General features: G+C 35.3%; 1 protein-coding gene across 10 annotated transcripts in view; it reads right to left on the bottom strand.

Annotated features, from left to right (window-relative positions):
* Positions 1-18308, bottom strand: part of NAALADL2 (N-acetylated alpha-linked acidic dipeptidase like 2) — a 1495600-nt gene that overhangs the window by 624779 nt on the left and 852513 nt on the right. For all 10 annotated transcript variants that reach the window (XM_059922024.1, XM_059922026.1, XM_059922019.1 and 7 more), the window contains one exon: positions 17966-18085. In XM_059922024.1, coding sequence (XP_059778007.1) covers positions 17966-18085 — 120 coding nt within the window. The remainder of the gene's footprint in view (positions 1-17965; positions 18086-18308) is intronic.

Genomic DNA, 18308 nt, shown 5'->3' with positions numbered 1-18308 from the left:
AAAGGTTTGAAGACTGACTCATAGCAATTTAAGAGGTAGAGCTGGGATTCCAAGCTCATGTAACTGGTCAGATTCTATACTTTAGCCAGGGGATGTGAGATAGAAATTTACTACAAGTACAAATAAACAACTGATGCAAATGTATCCAGCAAAGGCCACCCAGGTCAGAATTGTGACAAATTCAAATCTGCCTTTAGTCACCTCTTCTACTCCAAGCCCCATCATCCAGATAAAGTATACCTACTTTATCCCTATGCTAAGGATACTGAATTGGCATTATACTGATCTCAATTACCTTTTAATAAAATCTTTCTAATTATCTTATGTATAGTGACATCTTAAGAAATTTCCCATTAAATATATGAAGAAGTAACTTCTAATTTCCAGCATTTAATGGATATAATTTCAGCCAGAGAGGACTCCCCGAAACCTCCCAAATCACATGAACGTGGTCGCATACCCTGCCTACTTATTGCCATCTGCATGTACGTATTTCCCAGCCTTTTTCCCAGGGCAAAAGGTAACTTTCTATTTCATCAGAATTTTAAACAACCTCAAATTAATTATAAAACACAAGCCTTTCCTGGCTTACTGGCTGTCTGATCTACCTTATTGTTAAAATATATTTTACCTACCTGTTTTATAATCAGTTAAAACACACAAATAATGAAGCCAAGCCAAATAAAAGAAAATAAATCTACATATGTAGTAGTTCATACTCGGAATTTTTTAAAAACCCAAGAAAAATAATTTTGTACATGTTTTGCAATCATCACCTATAGTACAACATTTGTAGCCATGTTTCACTTCATTGTTTTCCACACAGGTTAATCTGATATTTTCTCCAGACCTCTTTGTTTCTGATTGAGCATTAAACACTTTCTGCCATTTAGCTTTGTTGCCTAAGAATGACAGGTAATAAAGAAGCCAAGAATACTGCAGACAACTTTAAAAATTTGAGAAATTAAATTATTTTATTAATGATCTCACCAATAAATCTTCTGACCCAATCAGAATCATATCCTGCAGTTACCTATATCTTTGGTTTACTTTGAAATAGGCTGTGTACATGAAAACATGTTGACAGCAATAACTACAAATATTAAAACATACAGAATATGTTAGCACACATAATACCACAGGAAGCCAACCTGTGCTAATTTGCTTAATTTTGTTTACAATTCTAAAGAAAAAAAAAAATTTAATCCAGGCACATCACACACGTGTGAAAGGTTTAGATAACCTGGTAAGGAAGTCACGTAAAACTTCTCAATAAGGAAGGATTTGAAATGGGTAGAACAATGCTTGCCCATCTGTAATATAACAGTAACTTTGGAGAAAAGACAATTCCATTTTAATCTGCTGAATATTACAATTTTTTTTAAACTAGTTCTACTCTGAAGTTAAAGAATCCTTGAGGGCTTCCCTGGTGGCGCAGTGGTTGAGAATCTGCCTGCCAATGCAGGGGACACGGGTTCGAGCCCTGGTCTGGGAAGATCCCACATGCCGCGGAGCAACTAGGCCCGTGAGCCACAACTGCTGAGCCTGCGCGTCTGGAGCCTGTGCTCCGCAACAGGAGAAGCCGCGATAGTGAGAGGCCCGCGCACCGCAATGAAGAGTGGCCCCCACTGGCCGCAACTAGAGAAAGCCCTCGCACAGAAACGAAGACCCAACACAGCCATAAATAAATAAATAAATAAACTACATTCCTTAAAAAAAAAAAAAGAATCCTTGAGCTTGTAAAGTGTATAAAACTGAGAAGAGAGTTTGGTATCATCTAAAATATAAGGCAAAGCAAAGTGTTAAAACTGTTGTTTTCTTAACAAAACTAAAATTAAACTGGATTATAACAAATTATATAGATATAAATTAGATATCACAGATGTCCATAATACCATCACCAAGTTGTACTATTATTTAATTACAGACATGCTATTATTTAAAAGCAAAGAAACTGTATTAGAACAGCTATTAATTTGGGTATTAGACCAGTGTCAAGTAAGGATGGCATGTTAAAACTGTAAGCGTTCCTCCTGCATTCATTCACTCATTTTATACACGATGAAATTTAACCTAAAACTGTTTGGGAATTGTCTTTGTGTGAGAATTATGAAAGAAGTTTGATATGGGTAATTTATGCACTTATGAAAAATAAGCATGTTCTTTATTGACAGGTAGGGATAGTAATTTTAACAACTTAATAGATTTAGATTAAAACAGAAAATTATAATTGTAAATTGAAGAGCAAACATAATTTTCTCTGAAGGATCTACTTATAGTTCTTCTTTGATTGTGAATATTAGTCCAAATTTAAGTCTGCTATTATTCTACATGTATTTCTGGGATTATAGACACTTTAATTTTTCTAAATTTTCCAGTACAAAATTGATTTAAAGAGTGGAATTATTCTAATAATGGCTGAAATTCTTGGTGTTGTCAGAGTTTTAAAATTTAGATATTACATGATTATACTATTCAAATAATTTATTAATTATTAAGTTAAGAAAACAAATTTATTATGCTAAATGAGATTACAAGGTGTAATCTAAAATGCAATACAAGAGAAAATATACAAAATTGATGTAAAGATTTCATAAAATTTGGAAATGCAAATCTAGTAAAGTAACTTTTTAAAAAACCTGTAATAGAAAGGCTTTTTTTTCCACCAGCACATTATTAAAACCAAAAAAACTTTATTCTTAACTATAATATATATGGAGCTATAAAACCTTCCCAATAACTTTTGCATAAACACAGTAAAAACATATTTCCAGTTAAAAAGCAATTTAATATTTATGAAAATAATAAATACCTGTTACTAATTACTTATTAAAATAATATTTTGAGTGTATATTGTTTTCAAAGTTCAGGTGAAAATATTTTAAGCTTGTGTAGCTACATCAGGTCTTATAGCTTACTAAAGGTTGTTATAAAAATAAGTCTATTGAATTCAAAAATAGATACATTTTGTAGCTGTAACTTTAATTACATAAATTTTAAGAAGAGGTATTTTTTTCCCCCAATATTAATTTTTTTCAATGATGTTTCTTTCCAGAAGTAATTTAACTCTGTCTTCACATATTTTATAACAACAACAAATTAGTAAAATCCAAGTTGCTGCCCAGGACTCGTTACCAATGTGTTCCAGAGCAAAGTAATAATTAATCTACTTTTATCATAAGAAAATGAATGAGAAAAAACAGCAAAAAAGAACTTAGTGCCGTATAGTGATTAATAATTAGACATCAAGTGGGTTCTTTTAAAACCTTGTTAATGTAGAGCCAAGGGTTTATCTATTTTTTAATTAAAACAATTGTCAACACCCATGACCTCTATGAAATATCAACGAAGAAGTGAAAGGAACTATGCAAAATCTCCACATCAGTTTTAGGATATTCTAAATTCAAACTGTAAGAAAATGTTGAACTAAAGTTTCAACATCATAATCATTCCTGCAATAATCTAAACCATTTACTGAAGTACTGAGCCTTTACTTAAACAAACAAGGCTGGGATTATACTATTTAGCAAATGATAAGGTCTTAGATTTTTGATCACATAGGATGGTGACCATTAAGAAAAATGGAATTCAAGCAGAAAATGTAATATTTAATAAAATTTTTAATGTGATTAAATAAAATATTAGCTTTCTTTTAATGAGTGCTTAGTATGTTCTTGGCATTGTGTTGTATACTTACATGTATTTTTTAAATTAATTTTTACAACAGCCTTATGATGTAGGCAATTTCATGATGTTCTTGGAAACATACATGATACCTCAACTTTCAAAATAGTTTAAAATTTGTATTAGATGTTTATATAACTACTGTAAATGTAATATAGTTTTAATTCCTAAGACAATATTATTTTCTTAATATTACATAATTCTATCACCTCACAAAAAAGTCTATGCATTAATACTGAAGAATGTAAAAATCAAAAGCATCTACCATCCTTTTAGGTCACTGTTTATATTCATCCTTAATAATCAAGTTATATTTATTTTTAACATTCATTTCTCCACTTACTTATACCTGCCTTATTCCACAAAAATCATTAGAGGCAGCTTTAGATTTTTTATTTAAGATTCAAAGTATGCTACATAGTATCAGCATAATCCTTACTGTTAAATAATGCAAAGGTGCAATCTTGAGAGACCATATTTCTATAATAGATTCATCTAGTATTGATATTATTACATGCAGTTCAGTTTTGGAATTTTGAGAGAGCTGTCATTCCCCATTATTAAACTCATATCGTTTCTCTTTAGAATCTTATTCAGATTTTAAGGGCTTACTAACAGTAACTAATATTTATTAAGAATTATGCATGCGTTTTAAGATTTAATGCTCACACAAGCTTGTGAGTTGGGATTACTTTTATCGCCATTTTGAGATTAAAAAAACAAAGAAACTTTAAAACTTCAGAGGGGTTACATAATATCCCAAGGTCACATAAACATCAAGCTTGAACTTGAGCCTGTCTCTACCATCTTTGCATCCTGCCATGCTGTACTTCACTACTGAAAATAAATCACCTGTTGAATACAGAACAAATACAACGCACTGGAAAGACTGGGAAACCCATCTACAGCAGGAAAAAATGAAAAGCGTCAACCAGACAGAGGGAGAGAAGGAGAAGTTAAAATGTGAAAGGATAGCTCAGAACTACCACAAAGCCAGATGTTATTATCATAGAGACATCTATGCTGGTGTGTCCAAATAATTCCTCAAAAATTAAAATATGTGTGAAACTTACTCTTTTGGATTTTAGAGTAATATATAATGTATAAAAAAGATTTCTGAAATGTAATTTTAGGGCATGAACTAGGGGGGAATCAAGTGCTGTTTTCTTTCTTTCCTTCTATCCTTCCTTCCCTCCTCCCTTTCTGTCTGACTTCTTTCTTGATTTCTTGCTTTTCTTAGTTTATATTATAATATTTAAGACAAACAAAATGCTTAACACCTTTTCTTATACTACCAAACTTTCATGAATGCATGGGGATGATTTACGCTTAACATACTACAATAAGATAATGCAAAAATCAAGGCCTCTAATGAATGATGTAACTAGTTATGATTTCCCAATATTCAAATGGTCAGTCAATAAAAGTAATTATATTATCATGAAGGTAAAATACAGGCATGACTTCTTAATTATGGGAATCATTCACAACAGACTGAAGATTTGTAGACATACCTTAATTTGGTTTTAAGCCATGAAAAATACTTTAATTTTAGGTATACGATCGGAAGTATTCAGGATTAGTTATCCTCGTTCTAAATGCACTTTCTTAAAGTCTGACTGCTAAATGGCAGAATAACACTCAGTCTAAAGTTTTTCTATTATAACTTATGATTGAAGTTGTATTTCAACAAAAATTACCTTTTGTAGATGTGGTAATATTTGGTTTAAAACATTTAGAAAAATAACTAAAGACAGTCAGTGGAAAATGGAAAACATTCTGATTAAAAAAAAAATAATAGCAGATTTGGCTTTTAAATACATTAAACCATTTTTTTCTGATTTTGTGTTCTAGTCCTGACCATGTTTTCTGTGAGCAGTGTAGCAGCTCTGGACTCGTACAATTACAAAATACGGAGCACTGGTCTTTTGTAATTACTTCTGACAACAGGGTAGGAAGTGCCTCATTAAATCAGCCAGTGAACAAGCATACCCTTTCTAAGTATCAAGATAGTGTTCACTTCTTTTGGTTCATAAAATGCCTTCCAAAAGTGTCTTAAAAAAGAAGCAACTTTGCCTCCACATACAAAACTATACCCCCCAAATCATGCAATGACACTGAATTAAATGTTTTTTTTTCATCTGAAATATTCACAGACTATCATGTAAATAGATCTGCTAGCTTCATCAATACCAGGGAAAATGATAATGCATCAAAAGTTTCAATAAGGAAGGAGTCTTTCTCTTCTTTCTTACTTTCCCAGCATGTCACATGACACATAAGTCTGTACCAATGTGCACATACATACACCACACACACACACCATGAATATCTTATATTCAAAAAATACTGAGTTCCTTTTTTATGCACATTGTTATACTATTGTACTGGTACCACATTCTTTTTTAACATCTTTGTAGGAGTATAATTGCTTTACAGTGTTGTGTTAGTTTCAGCTGTATAACAAAGTGAATCAACTATATGTATATATATATATCCCCGTATCTCCTACCTCTTGCGTCTCCCTCACACTCTCCCTATCCCACCCCTCTAGGTGGTCACAAAGCACCAAGCTGATCTCCCTGTGCTATGCTGCTGCTTCCCATTAGCTAACTATTTTACATTTGATAGTGTATATATGTCAATGCTACTCTCTCACTTCGTCCCAGAATAACCTTCCCCCTCCCGGTGTCCTCAAGACCATTCTCTACGTCTGCGTCTTTACTCCTTTCCTGACCCTAGGTTCTTCAGAACTAATTTTTTTTTTAGATTACATATACTTGTGTTAGCATATGGTATTTGTTTTTCTCTTTCTGACTTACTTCACTCTGTATGACAGATTCTACATCCATGCACATCACTACAAATAACACAATTTCATTTCTTTTTATGGCTGAGCAATATTCCATCGTATACATGTGCCACATCTTCTTTAATCATTCATCAGTCGATGGACACTTAGGTTGCTTCCATGTCCTGGCTATTGTAAATACTGCTGCAATGAACATTGTGGTACATGACTTTTTTTGAATTATAGTTTTCTCAGGATATATGCTCAGTGTGGGATTGCTGGGTCATATGGTACTTCTATTGTTAGTTTTGTAAGGAACCTCCATAATGCTCTCCAGAGTGGCTGTATCAATTTACATTCCTACCAACAGTGCAAGAGGGTTCCCTTTTCTCCACACCCTCTCCAGCATTTATTGTTTGTAGATTTTTTGATGATGGCCATTCTGACCGGTGTGAGGTGCTACCTCACTGTGGTTTTGATTTGCCTTTCTCTAATGATTAGTGATGTTCAGCATTCTTTCATGTGTTTGTTGGAAATCTGTATATATTCTTTGGAGAAATGTCTGTTTAGGTCTTGTGCCCATTTTTCCATAGGGTTGTTTGTTTTTCTGATGCTGCATGAGCTGCTTGTATATTTTGGAGGTTAATCCTTTGTCAGTTGTTTCATTTGCAAATATTTCCTCCCAATCTGAGGGTTGTCTTTTCGTCTTGTTTATGGTTTCCTTTGCAGTGCGACAGCTTTTAAGTTTCATTAGGTCTCATTTGTTTATTTTTGTTTTTATTTCCATTTCTGTAGGAGGTGGGTCAAAAAGAATCTTGTTGTGATTTATGTCATAGAGTGTTCTGCCTATGTTTTCCTCTAAGAGTTTTACAGTCCCGGGCCTTGCATTTAGGTCTTTAATCCATTTTGAGTTTATTTTTGTGTATGGTGTTAGGGAGTGTTCTAATTTCATGCTTTTACATGTAGCTGTCCAGTTTCCCAGCACCACTTATTGAAGAGACTGTCTTTTCTCCATTGTATACTCTTGCCTCCTTTGTCAAAGATAAGGTGAACATACGTGTGTGGGTTTATCTCTGGACTTTCTATCCTGTTACATTGATCTATATTTCTGTTTTTGTGCCAGTACCATACTATCTTGATTACTGTAGCTTTGTGGTATAGTCTGAAGTCAGGGAGCCTGATTCCTCCAGCTCCATTTTTCTTTCTCAAGATTGCTTTGGCAATTTGGGGTCTTTTGTGTTTCCATACATATTGTGAAAATTTTTGTTCGACTTCCGTGAAAAATGCCATTGGTAGTTTGATAGGGATTGCATCGAATCTGTACATTGCTTTGGGTAGTATAGTCATTTTCACAATGTTGATTCTTCCAATCCAGGAACAGGGTATATCTCTCCATCTGTCTGTATCATCTTTAATTTCTTTCAGCAGTGTCTTATAGTTTTCTGCATACAGGTCTTTTGTCTCCTTAGATAGGTTTATTCCTAGGTATTTTATTCTTTTCCTTGACATGGTAAATGGGAGTATTTCCTTAACTTCTCTTTCAGATCTTTCATCATTAGTGTATAGGAATACAAGAGATTTCTGTGCATTAATTTTTATCTTGCTACTTTACCAAACTCATTCATTAGCTCTAGTAGTTTTCTGGTAGCATCTTTAAGATTCTCTATGTATAGTATCATGTCATCTGCAAACAGTGACAGTTTTACTGCTTCTTTCCTATTTGGATTCCTTTTATTTTTATTTCTTCTCTGATTGCTGTGGCTAAAACTTCCAAAACTATGTTGAATAATAGTGGTGAGAGTGGGCAACCTTGTCTTGTTCCTGATCTTAGTGGAAATGGTTTCAGTTTTTCACCATTGAGAACGATGTTGGCTGTGGGTTTGTCATATATGGTCTCTATTATGTTGAGGTACGTTCCCTCTATGCCTACTTTCTGGAAAGTTTTTTTTTATCATAAATGGTGTTGAATTTTGTCAAAAGCTTTTTCTGCATCTATTGAGATGATCATATGGTTTTCCTTCTTCAACTTGTTAATATGGCGTTTCACATTGATTGATTTGCATATATTGAAGAATCCTTGCATTCTTGGGATAAACCCCACTTGATCATGGTGTATGATCCTTTTAATGTGTTGTTGGATTCCCTTTGCTAGTATTTTGTTGAGGATTTTTGCATCTTTGTTCATCAGAAATACTGGCCTGCAGTTTTCTTTTGTTTTTGACATGTTTGCCTGGTTTTGGTATCAGGATGATGGTGACCTCGTAGAATGAGTTTGGGAGTGTTCTTCCCCCTGCTATATTTTGGAAGAGTTTGAGAAGGATAGATGTTAGCTCTTCTCTGAATGTTTGATAGAATTCACCTGTGAAGCCAACTGGCTGTGGGCTTTTGTTTGTTGGAAGATTTTTAATCACACTTTCAATTTCAGTGCTTGTGATTGGTGTGTTTACATTTTCTATTTCTCCCTGGTTCAGTCTCGGAAGGTTGTGCTTTCCTAAGAATTGATCCATTTCTTCCAGGTTGTCCATTTTATTGGCATAGAGTTGCTTGTAGTAATCTCATGATCCTTTACATTTCTGCAGTATCAGTTGTTACTTCTCCCTTTTCATTACTAATTCTGTTGATTTAAATTTTCTCCCTTTTTTTCTTGATGAGTCTGGCTAATGGTTTATCAATTTTGTTTATCTTCTCAAGGAACCAGCTTTTAGTTTTGTTGATCTTTGCTATTGTTTCCTTCAGTTCTTTTTCATTTATTTCTGATCTGATCTTTATGATTTCGTTCCTTCTGCTAACTTTGGGGTTATTTTGTTCTTCTCTCTCTAATTGCTTCAGGTGTAAAGTTAGGTTGTTTATTTGAGAGTTTTCTTGTTTCTTGAGGTAGGATTGTATTGCTATAAACTTCCCTCTTAGAACTGCTTTGGTACATCCCATAGGTTTTGGGTGGTCGTTTTTTCATTGTCATTTGTTTCTAGGTATTTTTTGATTTCCTCTTTGATTTCTTCAGTGATCTATTGGTTATTTAGTAGCCTATTGTTTTGCCTCCATGTGTTTGTATTTTTTACAGTTTTTTTCCTCTAATTGCTATCTAGTCTCATAGCATTGTGGTTGGAAAAGATACTTGATATGATTTCAAGTTTGTTAAATTTACCAAGGCTTGATTTGTGATGCAAGATATGATCTATCCTGGAGAATGTTCCATGAGCACTTGAGAAGAAAGTGTATTCTGTTGTTTTTGGATGGAATGCCCATAAATATCAATTAAGTCCATCTTGTTTAATGTGTCACTTAAAGCTTGTGTTTCCTTGTTTATTTTCACTTTGATTGATCTGTCCATTGGTGAAAGTGGTGTGTTAAAGTCCCCTACTATTATTGCATTTCTGTCTATTTCCCCTTTTATGGCTGTTAGCATTTGCCTTATGTATTGAGGTGCTCCTATGTTGGGTGCAGAAATATTTACAATTGCTATATCTTCTTCTTGGATTGATCCCTTGATCATTATGTAGTGTCCTTCTTTGTTTCCTGTAATAGTCTTTATTTTAAATTCTATTCTGTCTAATATGAGAATTGCTCCTCCAGCTTTCTTTTGATTTCCATTTGCATGGAATATCTTTTTCCATCTGCTCACTTTCAGTCTGTGTGTGTCCCTAGGTCTGAAGTGGGTCTCTTGTAGACAGCGTATATATGGGTCTTGTTTTTGTATCCATTCAGCCAGTCTGTCTTTTGGTGGGAGCATTTAAACCACTTACATTTAAGGTAGTTATCAGTATGTATGTTCCTATTACCATTTTCTTAATTGTTTTGGGTTTGTTATTGTAGGTCTTTTCCTTGTCTTGTGTTTCCTGCCTAGAGAAGTTCCTTTAGCATTTGTTGTAAAGCTGGTTTGGTGGTGCTGAATTCTCTTAGCTTTTGCTTTTCTGTAAAGGTTTTAATTTCTCTGTCGAATCTGAATGAGATCCTTGCTGGGTAGAGTAATCTTGGTTGTTGGTTTTTCCCTTTCATCACTTTACATATGTCCTGCCACTCCCTTCTGCTTTGCAGAGTTTCTCTGAATTTTCAGCTGTTAACCTTATGGGGATTCCCTTGTATGTTATTTGTTGTGTTTCCCTTGCTGCTTTTAAAATTTTTTCTTTGTATTTAATTTTTGATAGTTTGATTAATATGTATCTTGGCATGTTTCTCCTTGGATTTATCCTGTTTGGGACTCTCTGTGCATCCTGCACTTGGGTGGCTATTTCCTTTCCCATGTTAGGGAAGTTTTCAACTATAATCTCTTCAAATATTTTCTCGGTGTCTTTATTTTTCTCTTCTTCTTCTGGGACCCCTATAATTCGAATGTCAGTGTGTTTAATGTTGTCCGTGAAATCTCGGAGAATGTACTCAATTCTTTTCATTCTTTTTTCTTTATTCTGATCTGTGGTAGTTATTTCCACTTTTTAATCTTCCAGGTCACTTATCTGTTCTTCTGCCTCAGTTATTCTGCTATTGATTCCTTCCAGAGAATTTTCAATTTCATTTATTGTGGTGTTCATTATTGTTTGTTTGCTCTTTACTTCTTCTAGGTCCTTGTTAAACGTTTCCTGTATTTTCTCTATTCTATTTCCAAGATTTTGGATCATCTTTACTATCATTACTCTGTATTCTTTTTCAGGTAGACTGCCTATTTCCTCTTCATTTGTTTGGTCAGGTGGATTTTTACCTTCCTCCTTCATCTGCTGCGTATTTCTGTGTTTTCTCATTTTGCTTAACTTACTGTGTGGGGTCTCCTTTTTTGCAGGCTGCAGGTTTGTAGTTCCCATTGTTTTTGGTGTTTGCCCCAGTGGGTAAGGTTGTTTAGTGGGTTGTGGAGGCTTCCCGGTGGAGGGGACTGGTGTCTTTGTTCTGGTGGATGAGGCTGGATCATGTCTTTCTGGTGGGCAGGACCATGTTCAGTGCTGTGTTTTGGGGTGTCTGTGAGTTTGTTATGATTTTAGTCAGCCTGTCTACTAGTGGGTGGGTTTGTGTTCCTGTCTTGCTAAGTGTTTTGCATGGGGTGTCCAGCACTGTAGCTTGCTGGTTGTTGAGTGGAGCTGGGTCTTAGCGTTGAGATGGAGATCTCTGGGAGAGCTCTCGCCAATTTCTATTATGTGGGGTTGGGATGTCTCTAGTGGTCCAATGTCCTGAACTTGTCTCTCCTACCTCAGAGGCTCAGGCCTGGCACCTGGCCAGAGCACCAAGACCCTGTTAGCCACACGGCTCAGAATAAAAGGGAGAAAAAAAAGAAAGAAAAATAAATAAAAAAATAAAATAAAACAAAGTTATTAAAATACAAAATTAAAGAAAATTATTAAAATAAAAAATATAATATGTAATTTAAAAAATTTTTAAAAAAGAGCAAGCAAACCAATAAATAAATCCACCAATGATAACAAGCGCTAAAAACTATACTGAGATAAACATAAAAATCAGAAACTAGTCAGCTGCATACAGAAAACACCAAGTCTACATTTGCTCCCAAAGTCCACCACCTCAATTTTGGGATAGTTCGTTGTCAATTCAGGTATTCCACAGATGCAGCGTACTTCAAGTTGATTGTGGGGATTTAATCTGCTGTTTCTGAGGCTGCTGGGAGAGATTTCCCTTTCTCTTCTTTGTTTGCACAGCTCCTGGGGTTCAGCTTTGGATTTGGCCCCACCTCTGCATGTAGGTAGCCCTCTGGCATGTGTTCTTCGCCCAGACAGGAGGGAGTTAAAGGAGTGGCTGATTAGGGGGCTCTGGCTCACTCAGGCCGGTGGGAGGGAGGGGTAGAGAATGCGGGGCCAGCCTGCGGTGACAGAGGCCAGTGTGACTTTGCAACAGCTTGAGGCATGCTGTGTGTTCTTCCGGGGAAATTGTCCATGGATCACGGAACCCTGGAAGTGGCAGGCTGCACAGGCTCCCAGGAAGGGAGGTGTGGATAGTGACCTGTGCTTTCACACGGGATTCTTGGTGGCTGCAGCAGCAGCCTTAGTGTTTCATTCCCGTCTCTCATGTCCACACTAATAACAACGGCTCACGCCTATCTCTGAAGCTCGTTTAGGTGGTGCTCTGAATCTCCTCTCCTCCCGCACCTCGAAACAATGGTCTCTTGCCTCTTAGGCAGTTCCAGTCTTTTTCCCGGACTCTCTCCCCGTTAGCTGTGGTGCACTATCCCCCTTCAGGCTGTGTTCACGCCGCCAACCCCAGTCCTCTCCCTGGGGTCTGACCTCCGAAACCCGAACCTCAGCTCCCAGCCCCCGCCCGCCCCGGTGGGTGAGCAGATAAGCCTCCCGGGCTGGTGAGTGTTGGTCGGCACCAATCCTCTGTGCGGGAATCTCTCTCTTTGCCCTCTGCACCCCTGTTGCTGCACTCTCCTCTGTGGCTCTGAGCCTTCCCCCCCGTCCACCCCCCGTCTCTGCCAGTGAAGTGGCTTCCTAGTGTGTGGAAACTTTTTCTCCTTCACAGCTCCCTCCCAGAGGTGCAGGTCCCATCTTTATTCTTTTGTCTGTTTTTTCTTTTTTCTTTTGCCCTACCCAGGTACATGGAGAGTTTCTTGCCTTTGGGGAATTGTGAGGTCTTCTGCCAGCCTTCAGTAGGTTTTCTGAAGGAGTTGTTCCACATGTAGATGTATTTTTGATGTATTTGTGGGAAGGAAGGTGATCTCCATGCCTTACTCCTCCACCATCTTGAAGGTTCTCATATCACATATTTTTGATGCTAATTATTAGCTGAATACATCATATGTTAATTTGGGGAAATGAAAATTAAATTTTAGATCTACCATCTTAAGCTTCTACCACATGTAGTAGAGTAATGCTGCTCTCTCTTAACTGAAATTAAAAAAAAATAATTCTTTTGAATGCAGTTATCATAAGGATTAAATAATTGTCATCAGAAAAAAAAGGAGAGTGGAGCAAATGAAACAGAGTGTAGTTCAGCAAATATGAAAAGCATGTCAATGCCTTATGTGAGGTAAGGTTTCAAAATATAGTATTTCTCAGCATTTACTTTACCTAAACTAGAGAATTTCTTACTGATCTTCCTATTGCCCACTTGTTGAGTACTGATTGATAAATCACCAAATATAGAGATTTCCTCACTAAACCCCCAACTCAGTGTTTTAAATTTACTTGTTTTGTAGATGAAATTGGGTTTGAAATTCAAATAGTATGAAGTTTACTTTTTTCCTAATCTGTTGGAAACAATCTACTGAATATTTGAAAATATCAATACATAACAATTGTTTTCTACCTCTCATTTCCCTCCAGGCTCTTCCAAATGACTTCGTGTTTAAGCATGCTTTATGGACTTGAGTGGTAGTTGGTTAAGTCATACACTGGCCAAACAATGAAAAATTGGTATTAAAATACAAATCTTATCTGATGAATAGATAGAAAACTGTTTCATTTGTAGGAAGCTACAAAATCAATTGGATTACCATATCATTAAAATTGTGGTTACAGGGATAAAAAGATATATAAGAAAATGCAAAAAACAGCTAATATTTGCTAGTATCTTACTATCTAGCTGTGAGTACTAGGAATGTACTGTATGTTACTTCATTTATGAAAAATTCTTAACAGCATTTATTAATTTTCATGTGTAACTTTACCATGCACAAAAGGCATAAGATATTTATTCATTTGTAATTTTACTATATGCAAATTTGTCTCTTACAAGACTTGGGGCTTATATGTGGTGCGGACCCAGATAATGCCCCATCTTCCACATTTCAGTGGGATTTACTCAATTTCTAGCTGCCATGGCGTACACAGTAATTTTTTTTTTATTACTGCTTTTTGTGAAAATGACTCTAAAAGAAAGCCAAATGCTTTTATTGCCTTTCATAAAATAAATTTCGTACTAGAGAGCTATTTAGCAATTTGGGAATTTGCAAGGGTTTTTGGATCTGCTTTATTATGTCTCAGATTGTCACTGAGACAAATCTAAGTAAATCCAGCATGACAGATAAAAGACTATTTTGTCTTAAAGCTTAAGGAATGAAAGCACTCTCCTATAAAATAAACTGCTATAAATACAAAGCTCATAGAAACCTAAAGCCTTTCCTCTAAGGTTTAAGCTTAAGGAAACTAGCACAAGCTAGGTCTGAAGGACTTGGCCCTTTCCTGCAACAAAGTGTGGACATCAAGGCTTAGAGCTAGAAGCCATCTGCCTTTTACAGCTCCTGCTACAAATGTGGGGATTACTTCATCAATCCCTTCCTAGTGACTAAATTAACACATACATACCATTTATGATAAAACTAATGAGATCTCCTCCTTCTTGACTGCAGATTATTTTTCTACTCTCTTTAGGAGGTAATATCACAATTTTGCTTCCCCTTTGCCCTCTTTATCTCAGATGCAGAGATTCCCTCCCAGATTCATTTTTTAAACTATGATTTAGTTACTACTGCACAGTTAAAATACGATTAACTTTTCTCTACTCATTCAGCCCCATGTTCCCAGTCCAGATGCTCATTTGGAATCATGAGTAACAGTTGTAATTCACATAGAAGTCAATTGGTCCTCTGCCTTTTTTTCAACCCAGCTGTATTATTCTATGACCTCATTTTCCAATTTCAGCCTCAGAATATATTTGATGGACAGGTGAAGCAAGTTCAGCTATAATCATGCTATATAACCTTGTCTACACCATGCTTTCTTTTTTCTTTACAATGTGAATATATATTAACAGATATGGAATCAGTGATTCCATAATCTCTGGGACAATCTACAGAAAACAGAGATGCCTAGAATAGAATCTAAAAGGTTAAAGAAAGAGTGCTTTCTCTTCTCTGGCTAGAAGATAATGCCAAGTTTGTGGCAAGGCTCTGTCTAAAGGGGAATTCTGCACAGACCTCTTTGTTAAATCTCTTCATAGGCCTGTAAGGAAGATGATCAGGGAAAATATACCAGGGTTTTAATAACTGTGTCCTACTCTAGATAAACCACTATTTCAGTACTTTGTGGACCTTGCCAAATGGTTTCATAATGTAAATATTCTCTGGAGCAGTCAAATAAAAAGAAACTGGCTATGTTTTAACCCATTATCTACTGGTAGGGATTTTGAGTATTTGGCCTATAAACACTGTTAGAAAAAAATTTAAATGCCTTATCTTAACATGAATTTTTAGACTTTTTTTCCTTACAAAATATATACAAAATCATTAGGAATTTAGAAAATATAAAGAAATAGAAATCCATAATCCCATCAACCCAATTTAGATAATTGGCCCCTACCACAAACAACATTTTAGTCATCTGTATCACTCTTAGGTTGAACAAGCAGGATTCATATAATGTACTCAAAGCAGTGTTATAGTAGTTCCCTGTTATCCATAGTTTCAGTTTTAGAGGTTTCAGATGCTCGTGGTCAAGTGCAGTCCAAAGTACACTGAATGGAAAATTGCAAAAATATTATTCCTAAGTTTTAAATTATGGGCTGTTCTGAGTAGCCTGATGACATCTCAGGCTGTCCCACTCCATCCAGCCAAGATGTGAATCGTCCCTTTGCCCAGCACATCCATGATGTATATCCTACCCTGCCCATTAGTCACTAAGCAGCCCTCTAAATTATCAGAATGACGTTGGTGGTATCACACATAATTTTTATTATAGTATATTGTTATATGCTCTATTTTATTATTAGTTATTGTTGTTCATCTCTTACTATGCCTAATTATAAATTAAACACTATCATAAGTATATATGTATAGGAAAAAGCATAGTATATGTAGGGTTTGGTATTAACTGTGGTTTCAGGCATCCACTGGGAGTCTTGGAACTTACCCTCCATGGGTAAGTGGGTCTGTTGTGCTTTGTTTCCCACTTCCCTTTTAAAACATCTGGAAAAGAACATTCTTCCCCAAACAACTAGAGGAAGAGTTCTTCTGATTATTGGTAATAAAATGTCCTCTAAGCAATTTGAATCACTTGTCTTAAGTAAGTAATTAGAATGCCTAGTCTCATATCATGATCAAATCTGTACCCTTGATTTAAAATGTCATCATTTTGCCCCTCTACCAGACTGGGGCTGTTTTTGGGGAAAGAGTATACTCTATCTTATTTCCTTCCTCATGCACTTGTGATACTTATCTATAAATTGAAGATAATAATCTGTACCTCAACACTATGGTTATTGTAAAGATTAATGTGAAAATACATAAAAAACACTTAGAAAAATATTTAACCCATATTTCTAACAATGTTATTTTTAGAAGTAACAATAAATGTAATCATTATTATATAATTCTTATAAATGTCCTCTTTATAATTTATTTGTTTGACTTATGAGGATTTTCACATATCATTAAATATTCTTTACATTGTAATTGTTGTATAGTATTCAGCTGTACAAATGTAGCACAATTTTCAGTGCTAAACTGGATGTATATATCATTTCAAATATTTTCTCACATCATTGGTAATCATTGTGTTCATCATCTCTGATTTTTTTCCCCTTTAGAATATACTGTTGAAATGGAATTATTGGGTCAAAATGATTATTTTAAGGCCTTTAATACATACTGACAAATTATCCTACAAAAAATTAGTATCAGTGTGTATTATATTTTCAAGACTATCTTAAAATTCTGGCCTATTATCTACTATCAGACATTGATTTAAGTATAAGAGCATCCTTGGAAAATAAAAAATAGGCACAGAATGTTCTCTTGGGTCCTTACAGAGTGTGCCAACAGATTTCTGGATACATTTTTTGCTCCTGGGAATTAGCTAATCTCATAAAGGTTTGAATGAGGAGAAATCCAATACATCTTCAGAACCAGAGCATTCCAGGGACATAACTACAGAACTACACTGATCATTCTTTTTTAATAGAAAAAGAAAATGAAGTAAGAATAAGCAGTAGTGACTATTGTGGTGGCTCATTATGAGATACTTAGATTGAACTGCTTTAATTATGTAAATGCATCTGGTGGATGAGTGTTAATACACTTCTCTTTAAATAAAATAAATCAAAATTCTGCTTTTCCTTAGTATATTATATTTTAATTAAATTTCTGAGCACAGTCAGTAACTGTGAAGTTACACAGTTGACAAAAATTAATCACTAAGGAGTGTAAATCAGTGAGATACTAGTCTAACATAAAGCAGATGGTAATTAGATAACAGATTAGAAGTTTCGCAGATGTCGCGAGGACACTGTGGTTCTCATTTTTAGCATTCCAGATAGGTATTATGAAGGAAATGCCAATTTTTTGAAGGTCCCACAAACTCACAATATCTTAAAGGTCTTAATATAAAATTATCCATTTTGGAAAAGTTATCTTCCTGCGATACCCTATGCCTCTCTGTCTTTCCACTCTGTTGCTCTCCCTCTCTCTCTCTCTCTCTCTCTCTCTCTCACACACACACACACACACACACACACACACACACACACACTCCCTCTCTCTCTTCATGTTCTCAGATGCACATGTAACCCCAACTGAACAAAATATTCACCCTACCACCAAATAACAGCCATTGGACCAACCTTATAAAGTAGTGGCAGTTTTCCTAATTTCAGGAGTGCAATCTGATTTGTGACATTTTTCATTTTTTTAATCCTATTTAAATCATCTGCATTTCCATAACTCACATCAATGACTTCAGCCTGAAAGAGAAGACAAAGAAAAATAAAGCCCTGTCAGAAGCATTATAGCAAGTTGCCCATTTAATAACAAAATCATTCATAGTAATTCAAAATGTTCAAGGAGAACTAATCGCTCTCTTACCCTGTCCCAATCATGACCTTTCTATTTCTATCAGGGTACAACAATTCTCCTTTGAGAAGTCACTTGAGAAAAAGGTTTAGAGTCATTTTTGCTTTGCAGTCT

This window comes from Balaenoptera ricei, chromosome 4 (assembly GCF_028023285.1).
Source record: "Balaenoptera ricei isolate mBalRic1 chromosome 4, mBalRic1.hap2, whole genome shotgun sequence".
NCBI lineage: Eukaryota > Metazoa > Chordata > Mammalia > Artiodactyla > Balaenopteridae > Balaenoptera > Balaenoptera ricei.
This window is presented reverse-complemented; position numbering and strand designations above follow the sequence as displayed.